The sequence below is a fragment of the Tremella mesenterica genome (genome assembly GCF_000271645.1).
Source record: "Tremella mesenterica DSM 1558 unplaced genomic scaffold TREMEscaffold_15, whole genome shotgun sequence".
Lineage (NCBI taxonomy): Eukaryota > Fungi > Basidiomycota > Tremellomycetes > Tremellales > Tremellaceae > Tremella > Tremella mesenterica.
Window position 1 is genome coordinate 518,563 of NW_006711239.1, and position 12,224 is coordinate 530,786.

General features: G+C 45.9%; 1 protein-coding gene across 1 annotated transcript in view; it reads right to left on the reverse strand.

The window, feature by feature from the left end:
• Positions 1 to 11,344: 11,344 nt before the first annotated feature.
• Positions 11,345 to 12,224, reverse strand: part of TREMEDRAFT_65683 (uncharacterized protein) — a gene marked incomplete at both ends in the record, with an annotated part of 5,654 nt that continues 4,774 nt past the window's right edge. The window contains 2 exons of the mRNA XM_007007766.1: positions 11,345 to 11,741; positions 12,001 to 12,171. Coding sequence (XP_007007828.1) covers positions 11,345 to 11,741; positions 12,001 to 12,171 — 568 coding nt within the window. The remainder of the gene's footprint in view (positions 11,742 to 12,000; positions 12,172 to 12,224) is intronic.

The following is a 12,224-nucleotide window of genomic DNA, read 5'->3' on the forward strand; positions in this document are numbered from 1 at the left end:
TATAGCCAGAATTCATGGCTGAATGATGCATGGGTGGAAGGTGTGGCTCTCAAATAGCAACAAAGACATCCAGGCGTGTTGTGTTACAAGGTTTCATATGCACCCAACACTCATGTGGCTCTGGAGTACATAGAGATGTTCATGCTGACATTTACCTACAGTATGTACATAAAGAATGTATCTGGGAGCCCAGGGATTGGTGAAAAAGTATAGTAAGAGAAGATCATCCAGATAATCCTTGAAAAATGACTTCTATATACCTTGCTGGGCTTTGCCCTTACGTTCCTTGAGGTTCACCCGTCGATTCAGCCTGTCTGTCATGATATAGCACAAGGTCCCCTGTGATCTACATCTCCCACAAGGTAAATGATAAATTCTGGTTGTATGGCCAGTCTCCTCATTAGTTGTCACAATATCATCTGGATGGAAATGTACCAGACGACTTATCTCACACTCTGATCTCCCACACGGATCACACTTTTTGGGCTTATCGGGCTGCTTGATGCCAGCCGATGGTTTGAAAATTCGTGTTGAAGCTCCGGTCAGTGCTTCTGTGGCTGGAACAGAAGTATACTGCATATGATCTGCATCTAACGTTGCATGTTGTAGAGTCCTGAAGGCAGGTGCAGGAAGGAGTCTTCTAGCTGAGTCATGGATCTGTGGCCCCGCCATTGCGGTCGGTGTTATGAGTCCACTGCCATACCTGGCAGGATCACGCAATGACTGGGACTGAAAGGCCTGAGTGTTCTGCCCTCCCCAAACGTGGCTGGTAGGTGGCCCTGACTGAAATGATCCCATACCCGGAACCACACCTACTGGCTGAACATAGGAGCTCTGATCATCTGGTACCACATACTCATCAAAGTGGGGTGGAGAATATTCTGTTGCAAGTGTATCCATGTGAGAAGGTCCAGTGTGGCTGGAACCTGGAGCCATACAACCAATACTTTCACTCACAAGTGATGCTTGAAAATGCTGAGCATATGGTGGTTGTCAAAGTGTGTCACGAGACCAACTAACCAGTACTGGGACGATATAACAGTGCCCTTCAGAGACAGTGGCCTAAACCACTGTGCTAAAAAGCCTATTAACCGGCGGTCACTGCAAACCGCCGGTCGCTGGTTAAATACCCAACCCAAAGACAACTCTAACCAAACTGACTTGTCACTTTGTGACACAACACTGATTCTCAGAGGGTGGAGACACTGGGGATTATGCAAGGGGGAGGTCTGTTCATGCAGGAGGGGCCAGAGTAGACAGCTTAGTGATGGCATAATGAACTACATAGGATTCGGCGACATTTTGTGGATGATAAACGCGATAAATGATTGAAACGTATATGTTGAATAATCCTTGTTCGAGGACCCCGTGGGAACGAGTAGAGGGAGTATTCCTGTTCAATGCATGACTGTCACGGCCGTCGAACAACTTCTCTCTAACAGACCGACGGTCGATGAACCTCGGCTAACTTGACGCTTCAAAGTCGATGTCTCACCCAACCAGGAGGGCGCAGACCTCGAAAGGAGTGCCGCTACTTCGACGTAGTTACTCTAACTGGGGTTTTTCTCTGATGGCGATGTATCTTAATTTGTATGTAGCTATCTCTATCAATCTTTCACTACTGACAACAATCAAGGATCGCTGAAGAACTTCAGCGATCTTCTCAGCTAATATTATCTCCTCCTCCTAGATGTTCACCCAACCCTCTCGCGCTTAGACGTACTTCAACGCACTTCATCCAACTTCCCCGAGTCCCCGGCCGTCCTTCCCCTCCCTTCGACCAACTCCGCCTAATCGCCGCACTTCTGCTTCCATTGTCCCTACTCAGCCTAACTTCGTCTAACTTTGCCGTACTTCTGCTTCCTTTGTCCCCAGTCCCCCTAACTCCGCCTAACTTCGCCGTCGTTTTGCTCCAGACCCCCGTATACCTTATTCTCCCGCTGTACTTCGCCGTAGTTGGTCTCAGATGTCCTAAGTTACGTGTAGGGTGGAGAGGTTAAGACACAATAGGGGTTTTGATGGTCAAAGCAGGGTTATTGCTGGTGGAATAATTGAGGTGTCACGGCGTAGTTCGTGACAATGACATACTTGCATAACCACAAGTGACTGAAGTGTGCCTATTCAGAGTGTCATTTTAGAAATGGTACGTATCTGTGTATCATTGTAAGTCTTTCCTGCTTCAGCAAGACATAGGGATAGCATTCCAGTAGCAAGATTACTATCGCCGCCCAAAATTGAACTCGTTGATTCTAAAAGCACATTCCACACATGGGTTCTTGTCCATCCTCATTGAGCAGAGATTACATGGAGTGGCATATCTAACAGTGAGACTTCCAGCCATGTCAGGTCCACTGACCGTATCTCCGCATGTGAACTCCCTAAGCTGTGTCTTGTCACATTTCTTTGAGTTCCTCTTACATGTTTCACACATCAATGGCTTGAACGTACGACGACCCGGCTTTTTAGGCCGACTCAGTGAATAAGCCCTTGCGTCAGTCACTGCTGTGATGGGGCTGCTGTAAACTGGAGGAATGGTGGGGAGGAAGTCCATTGTCAGCCCTTGTGTGCTCCGGTTGTCAGGTGGACGACTTGTGTTGGTGGCAGGATGCAACCCATACCCGCCAGGGAACCCCGCTTGAGTGTATGTCTGCTGTTTGTACATTGAAAGTTGTTGTTGCTCTGAGAGAGCCATATGCTGCGGCAAGTACGGAGACTGCTGTTGAAGGGGCCTGTCAGTGGGATGAATGTACCCTGATGGAGGAGATATTGCATATGTGGAGTCCTGCGATTGGTATGTGAACGGAGAAGAGTGAGTTACATACCCAGGAGAATAATACTGTGGAGAATCTAATGGTGGTGCTCCTACACTAAAAGGCTGATTGCCGCTGGGCGGGTCAGACAAGGAGTTTGGTGCTCCCTGCTGGGTTGGCAACGTTCTATACCCACTAAGATCAAAGACTTGTCCATCTGGGTACTGATGAGGTTGCTGCATGTACCCATGCCCAGGAGCCCTGTCATGATAAAGATCATTATAGCCATATTGGCCCTGTGTATGAGTACTGTATGTTTGCTGATATTAGATGATAATACAGAGGGGAAAAAGAGCATGCATCAATTCTACATGTCTCTATACTTATCACATTCCACTCACACGCATAAAACCAGAGACGATCGAATAAAGTTCAGAGGATAAGTTGAACGGAGAAATATTCGACGGAAGGGGTAATTCTAACGGCGGTTCGGCCGTCCTGGCCCGATTCTATCGGCTAACACTCCCCCACGGGACAATGCACGACTCTGCAGTAGTCCCGGACGATTTATCGATGGCGACGGCGGGGTTTGTGATGATGTAGAAGGTAGTAATGACGAAATATTGAGTGTTATGTGTGTGGTAGTAGTGGTAGGTGAAATCGTGAAATGAATTTCTGTGGGGCCCCCTGCGGGGCTCCGCTCTGACACGTGGCTACCACTCACCGGTACCGACGACTGACTCTTCTCTATCTTTCCTTTTACTTCATCACTTTTATCTCCAATTATCGGTATGTCCATCTTTCGTCTTTCTCCACTTCTATCTCTCATTTCTGACTCTCTGAACTTCCCTTTATCCTGTCTGCTTCTTAAAACTTCAGGTTTGCTAGTAGGATCCCGAGAATCGATGAAATTGCTTCGTGTCCCTGGCTGACGATATTTCGCAGAACCGCTACCCACCGAGAAACTTTTATTTTCATTAACAATTTCATTATGTCTTCGCCACTTCCCGGTGGTATCGATCCCTTGGTTCCTCTCCTGAGGTCTGGTGAGGCTCATGGTACGCTCATTATTCACTTTATCATGAAAATTATCTCTGACCAGCTGAACTGTCGGATATCTCGGTCCGTACCTTGGAGGCGACCTGTCGACAGATCCGTTTCCTCCGAAGGTTGCTTGTCTCTCTCTCGAACGCTGGTCAAGGTGCATCTGCACCTTTCTTCGACATTCTTTACGATCTCGAAAGGGCCTGTCAGCATGTGGAGAATTTGTTGGGATACCAGATCGATGACAATTAGTGTCATGTATCCTCCCATCTTTTCTATCTTTTATCTTTTCTTTCTTTTCCTTATTTTTCTCTCTTAACTCTCTAATGACTCTAGGTTCTACCGGTGGCTTCTGACCTATCTTAGAATTACTCACATTCTTAGGTACACCTGAAAATTTTACATTTTGGCTCACGAGAACTTTTCCTTCGGTGGGTTTCTCTGAAGTTCCTTCCACCCACACTTCTCTCTCTGGTACCGACTCTGTCTGTGGTACCACTTCGTTCTCTGGTACCACTTCGTTCTCTGTACCACCTGATAGATCTCCTAGATCCTCGAAATCTGAATAATCGTAATCGATGATTTCATCATCATCTAATGTCACGTATACTGAACCAATGTTTTTCTTCTTCGGTGGTTCTACCCGTATCGCTGACATATTCACCGAATGTACTGGTCCACCTAAAGCCTTCGTGAGTACGTCTGCCCTCTGAGAGACAGTGCTAACGTATTCTAGTTCAATAACCTTGTTACTGACTAGATCTCGAAGAGCATGATGTCGAATATCAATATGCTTTGTCCTCTGGTGAGTACCAGGTTTCCTCGCTAGTGATATCGATCCTTGGTTATCGCAGTTTAATGTAGTAGGATTTAGCTGATCGTAGCCTATCTCCCTCAATAATCCTCTCAACCACTGAGCTTCCTTCGCTGCTTCAGCCATCGCGATGTATTCTGCTTCGACTGTCGACGACGATACTGTAGCTTGTCTTTTTGAACTCCAGGTTATCGGTGAGTTGTTCATCATGAATATCCAACCTGTAGTTGATCGTCGTGTGTCTTTACAACCTGCCCAATCGGCATCAACCCATCCTGCTAGATCGCTAGCCTCGCCACCGAGACGAATACCATGTAAACGAGTGGACCGAAGGTAGGTAATTACCATTATCCCTTCTTCCCATACTTTCTTCGTCGGTTTAGTGAGGTACCTAGCAAGGTATGAGGCGGCATATGATATGTCGGGTCGAGTACATGTGGCTAACCACTGTAGACATCCTATTAATTCTTGAAATGGTCGAATTTCACTCTCCGCCTCCGACATCGATGGATTTTTCGCAGTAAGGGGTAATGGCGTTTTTCGGTCTCGATGTAAGTCGTTTTCTGGAAACTTCTGAACTATCTTATCGATATATGCTGGTTGGTTTAACCATATTGTCTTTTCTTCTCTGTTCCTTGTTACCTTCATACCTAAGATAGTACTTATCTCCCCCAGGTCGGTTATTATCCACCTTTTACCTAGCCCATCGAAAATTTCCTTCGCTTCTTCCTTCGACTTCGTGGCTAATACCAGATCATCGACATAGGCTAGCAGTATTGCTGCTCCCTTTCCTTCGATTTTCCCTTCTGGTCTGTAGTAAAGACCCCAATCTGATTCGATTCTTGAAAAACCTAGGTGAGATAATCCTTCGCCGAGTTCTATCCACCATGTCCTGCCAGATTGCTTTAAACCGTAAAGAGACTTAACTAACTTCAAGGTATTACATCCAGGCTTCGGTTTTATCCCCTTGGGATACTTCATGTAAATTTCTACATCGAGTTTACCGTTTAAATACGCCCCTTCGACATCGGCCTGACAAATTTCGAGATCTTCGGTGGCCGCTATAGTCAAAAGTATTCGTAACGACCCCGATCTACCGACAGGTGCGAATGTCTCTTCGTAGTCGACACCTGGTACCTGTGAGAATCCTTGAGCTACTAGTCTGGATTTATACTTTAGTAAGTTTCCTTCTGAATCTGTCTTCACTTTGAATACCCATTTACATCCAATGGCTTTACGGCCCGGTGGTAACACCGTTTCCACCCATGTTTCTTTAGATTCGATGTTAGATATCTCTTTCTCCATGGATTCCAGCCACTTCTCACCATCTGGGCCGTTTACTGCTTCTTCAGGAGAGATAGGATCACTGAGAGAAGTATCACTTTCGATACCTGCGATAGAGGCGAGTGAGACTAACTTATTAGGCTCGCGACCAAAGTCTAGGAACGAGTCTGTTAGGCCTGCAAAGCGGTGGGGGGGTCGAATAATTCGTCCGTGACGTGTCGTCAGGATCCCCTCATCCCCATCATTTCTTCCTTCCTCATCATTTCTCTCATTTTCGACGATATCGTTCTCATAGATCCAATTTCCTCCCCAAATGCCCTGTCCTTGTCGTCTTTCAGTAGGTTGTGGGCCTATATTAGGTGAGTTGTCTCTATCGACATCATTTCCTTGTTCATTATCGATATTTTCCTGTTCGCCACTTTCTGAGCGGTCGTCAGGGAAAATTTCTTCGTTGACGACGGGGTCTAGGTCCACTTCGATGGCGTCAAGAGGGGTTTGGATGACATCTGGCGACTCTCTAGTAGCCACCATTCGTCCTGTCGAGCGACGAACGTCTCGTGAGTGTTCGATTCGTCCCGATCCGTCCATTCTAACGATCCAACCGCTCACACCCTCATCTTGACCTAGTATAATGGCTGATGAACCCCTAGGTATCGTGAAGTTCGACTTCAGCCTTATCTCCCTTGGTATCTGAACAAAACACCGTTCACCGAATCTCCACACGCTATCTAGATTCGTGTCTCTTCCGGTGAGTGATGTCCAACCTGATTTACCGCTGACACCAATCGATGTTTTCATAATTATAATGGCGGCGTATCTGACAGCATAGGACCAATATTCGTTCGGTAGTCCTGAGTCAAACAACATCGTTGATACCATCCCCTTCAAGGTACGTATCATTCTCTCCGCCACTCCATTTAATTCTGGTGTGTATCTTGGTGTGATGTAGTGGTTGATCCCTGCTGACAGGTAGAATTCCCTCATGTCGAGGCTATCGAATTCACCTCCCCCATCAGACCTAATCACCCTCACCCTTTCACCAAGCTGTTTCTCCAATTTTGAGATACACTGTCGAACGATATCAGACGCTTCGTTTTTGGTCGTTATTGGTATAGCGAATACAATTCGACTCGCCCTTTCCACACCAACAAAGAAATATCGTTCACCTTTTATCGCCGGACCGAACGGACCAGTAATATCGACATCCATTCCTACTCCTTCACCATCTCCTTTTAACATTGGTGCTTCTTTATTCTTCGGTAGACGTGTTATCTTGGCCTGCATACAGGCGGGACATTTATCTGTTGTAAAGGGATCGTTCTTGTAAGTGTCCCAGTCCTTCTTCAATAGTCCCTGTCTACCTAGATTCTTTAGTTTGTCTACACCTATATGTCCGAGTCGCTGATGCTCAGATTCAAGTGGTGAAGTCGCCTTCGGTGTCGATATCACGATCATCGCGGCAGACATTGCTCTGCCGAATCGTACCGACCACAGTGAGTCATGTTTCCTCAAACCTAGTTTCTCTTTACCTTTACCTATCCATCCACCACCACTACTTAGATTCGCTTTCCACCCCCATGAGAGTAACTTCGAGAGGGAGAGAAGACTTATCTTTGCTGTGGGGACGTGATGTACATCTTTCAGTACCATTTTCTGTCCTGAATCTAGTTCGAGGTTAATGTCACCTGTTTCCCAAGCCGTCATTGACTTGCCAGATGCTAGTCCGAACACTCTCGGTTCCACTAGCCTTCTAATATTCGTCATTATCGACCTGTGAGGAGTTATATGGTGAGTAGCACCACTATCCACTACCCAGGTGGGGATTACACGAGTGTGGCTTACATCATTAAACTCTGTAGCTAATCCCACCCCACTCATTATCCTTATCCTCAACCCACGGGTTTTCAATTTCTTCGGGCCATACGATATTACTCGTGTACCCTTCTTCATCATCGAACCACGATTCTGTCGACATGGCCATCCCGGCCCACGCCTCGTGTTCACCATCCAATGACGAATACATCAAGGAGGTTTTGGAGTTATCCTTGGACTGGTTCTCATCCTTCGAGACCGTATGTCCTTTCTTATTATTCTTATTATTATTATTATTCCTCCATTTCTTTTTACCTCCATCCTTTCCATCTGCGTTTTCCTTCCTGTTCGTATCCTCTCTTTTAGGTTTACGACAGTACTTCGCTAGATGTCCTACAGTGTCACAGTTATAACACTTTCTAGTTTCTTTCCTGGGCTGACCATCAGAGATATTATCTCGGTTCACCCTCATTCCTTTATTTCCTTCGACGAACATCGCGAATCCCTTCCTATTGGTTCTACCAACAGGGCGCGCTTTACGTCTCGCCGTTTCTTTATTGAAGATCGATAAGACCTTTTCCCAAGTTCTTTCCTCAGGTATGAGGGATGTTACTTCGATCTGAATGATCCTGTAGGATGGTGCTAGAATGGTATTGAGGAATAACCCAGCTCGATCCTGTGAGTCAAACTTCAACCCCACCAATTTCGCTTCGGACATCGTCTTCGAGAAATCCTCCACATGCTTAGCCATTTCTTCGGCCGTCGCATCGTCCCTTAAGTCATAGCTAAACAACGCTTGACGGACATTCCTTTGATTCTCGATCGTCGCTGTTACATGCAGGGCTATGCAGTAGTCCCACATTTCTTTAGCTGACATCTTCTCAGATATATCAAGCATCACAGCATCCGACACTGTTCCCTTGATCATCCCCTGCGCTTTATTCTCCCTCGCTTGCCACTTTTCCCATTCCTTCCACTCTTCTCCAGTAATCCTTCTACCAACCACTTGCCCTTCGACGGGCGTGGTAGGAGGTACTGATCCCGCCCTCTCAGCTGCCGATCTCACCCCTATGCGACCAGGTTCGGTATCATTACCTGTGACGATATTCCACACGTCACCTATCTGTAGATACACCTCGATCGACTTCCTCCACGGAGCATACGATGCTGGATCGTGGGATAACTTTGGGTGGTTCTCAAGAGAGATCTTAGACGACACGGAGGTCATTATGAGGAGAGTTAGAAATGGGAACTTGCCTTTGTTATACACAGAAGGTATGTGACTTCCGACTGTTAATCTGTTTGCTGATATTAGATGATAATACAGAGGGGAAAAAGAGCATGCATCAATTCTACATGTCTCTATACTTATCACATTCCACTCACACGCATAAAACCAGAGACGATCGAATAAAGTTCAGAGGATAAGTTGAACGGAGAAATATTCGACGGAAGGGGTAATTCTAACGGCGGTTCGGCCGTCCTGGCCCGATTCTATCGGCTAACACTGTACCCATGACCATACCCTTGGTCACCTTGAGAACCTCCTTGGCCATTGGCGAAACCACTTCCTTGTTCATGGTAGGCATTCCCACCATAATATCCCTGTTCAGACATGAGTGATGCTCTTTGTTAGCTATGTATGAATTTGTTGGGCACTGAAAGAGAGATGGGTTGTATGAATTATCACCCTAATTGGTATGATAGTTAGGTGGTTTCAGGATAAATGTGGTGTTTGATTCTGAGACCCAACCAACCTTGATATATCTGTTTATGTGAGAGCCAAGCAGAATATCTGTTTCTCTCTGCCTTACTCCCTTCCCTTCAAAAAGATCCAAGCTCCTCAAGATTTCTGTGTCCGCACGGACCATCCAACCTGAAAGGGGGATTTTTTCTAAGTTTTTTTCCACTTTCGGACGAGTGGGCGGTGAATCGCTTGAAACTCAATCCACGACTTCTCATCGAGCCAAAAACGTTTCTCATGTTCCACAATCCTAGATAGTATCTGTAGAAGACATATAATGTATCGACGGAATTGGTAGGGTACAGTCACATAGCCACACTCGTATATCCGAGACTTGTGGTAACTCCGATGATCAGTAGATAGTTAGTTTGTGACCTGTTTCCTGCTCATCACTCTCAATAAGTGCTGAGCAGGTAACAGGTGAGTTCTTTAGTATGCATCACTCTCAATAAGTGCTGAGCAGGTAACAGGTAACGGAAATCAAGGAGACCAGATTGATCTCATTGAATTCCGTTGTGTATATCTACCCACTTTGTTTTACGCCTTTTTTCCCTTCTCCCTTCTCCCGCATCTCTTCCCCTCGACGTCTCTTCTCTTGACTCATCTTAATTCTCGTTCAATCCTCACTTTATAGTACCGTTCAATCGTCCGCTCTCGCTCTTTCCTTTCTACCTTCCGGTTTCCCCTCACTTGTTCCTTCATTACCTTTATCTCATGGCCTTTGGCCCTCTTTCCCCTTTCCTCTTTCCTCTTTCCTCTTTCCTCTTTCCTCTGTCCTCTTTCCTCTTTCCTCTTTCCTCTTTCCTCTTTCCTCTTTCCTCTTTCCTCTTTCCTCTTTCCTCTTCTCACGTTCCCATCCTCCCCTTCTCATATCATTGTCTCTTTCAACAGCTCTATCACAAGTCAGTCTTGCCCTGCCATTCTTCCTCCAAACACCCTTCCCTCTTCCCTACAAGTATCACCTACATACAAGACTAATTTCACCTTTACCGTCCCCGGCCCGGTCCCTCGCTTGACCCCATCTCTCCTTGTAGTCCTTCATTCTCCTCCTAGCTTTGCCCTCTTCAACTCGCACATCCTCGAGGGACTAATCAGCCACTCCTATCATCGTTAGACCTGACACGGAGATCTCAATCAGTCAGCACTGTTACAGACTGTGTGTCACCAACAGTACTTACAGTATATAGCAAGATCAATTCTTCCAAGTCAAGTCAATATGTATTGTACCTTTTAGCACTGTTCAAGATCCAGGATTCACTACCATGTCACAACGTTATGTTAGGTGACGGACGGAAGCCATGACGCTCCGAAGTGTCACGGGGCTTAGCGTGACGGATCAAAGATCCGTGCAAGTTCGAAGTGTCATGGGTAAAGATCATGACACTTCAAAGCGTCACACTTTCCTGTCCATGACCGTGAGGAGAAATCATCTCCATTGGTCCCCATCAACTTCTATGATACCAAACTGTGTCCAGGATATGAGGAGAGCTGCTAGAAGAGCTTCATCCACTTGGGCTCAAAAATAAGCATGCATGCATTCCTCTATAGCGCAATAAAGCTTCACTTTTGTCCATCTCACACTGGGAGTAAAGTCAGGATCTGACCCAGTTTGAAGGTCAAGAGGGGCAGTTTTTGAGCGGTATATTGTGATAGAATGGGTACTCGTGGAGTCAGATGTGTTGGAGGAGGGAAGTTTCTTCCATGTGTCATGTCTTCCGTCTGTCACGGGTACCCCGTGCTCCCCCCGAAACGTCACGTCTTCCGTCCGTCACCTAACAGTTATTTAGTGAATGGACGTATGAAATGTATATGCATTCATACCAATCATGATACAACTCATACAAAAGTCGTGACTTTTCATATCTCCTTACTATATACCATTCGTAAAACTATTCACTACTCATTCCATATTCTACCCGGTACGATCGGAGGTTTCGGTCTATAATTAGGATCACCACCTCCTGAACCCATACCTTTACCTCCCATTGCTCCTCTACCTTTCCCTCCTACAGCTTGAAACCCTTCATCAGTACCTGGATCAGAATCTCGTGTTTCTGATTCTAGGAGATAAGGAGCTTTGGAATTTTTCAACCATCCAAATCTTGTCCATTTTTGTGCATCTGTACCTTGAGCTCTGATACCTATTTGTTGGTCGGAAACGGTGGATGGGTCCCATAAGTTTTGTGAACCTGGAGAGAGGGAAGAAGTGGCTATAAATGGATGAGCTTCGGTATTTAGTACGTAATCGTCTAGAGATAGAACGTCCGGGTCGGATTGTAAGAGGAAATGATATCTGGTATAAGCAAAGTTTTCATTTCGATTTGACAGGGATGACATCGTCGTTCGTATATTCTTTTCTGTGTCTTGTTGAGTTTTCACAGAAATCAGATGATCATAGGTTTTGAGTTTTGAGGAAGGAGAGTAGAATGAGAGTAAAATGAGAGTAGAATGAGAGTAGAATGAGATCAAGGTGGTGAATCAGCTCCAAATGGTCGAAGTGGGTGATTATGACGACGGGAAAGAATGAGGATGTGAAGGAAGGTTCAACTCACTTGAACGTCTCTGCAAGAGCAAAACTTTCCATGTTATCCGTATGTGTCACAGGCAATTGAGTCACATCTGCCACTGACGAAACGCCCCCGTTGACTTTAGCAGTTTTCATCCAATTACAAAACATTGACCATCCTCTATCTTGCCATTTAGGATCTCCTGTGAGTCTGTACCTGACCCATCAGTTCTTATCTTATCCGCTTGAACAGTAATTTCCTATCTCATC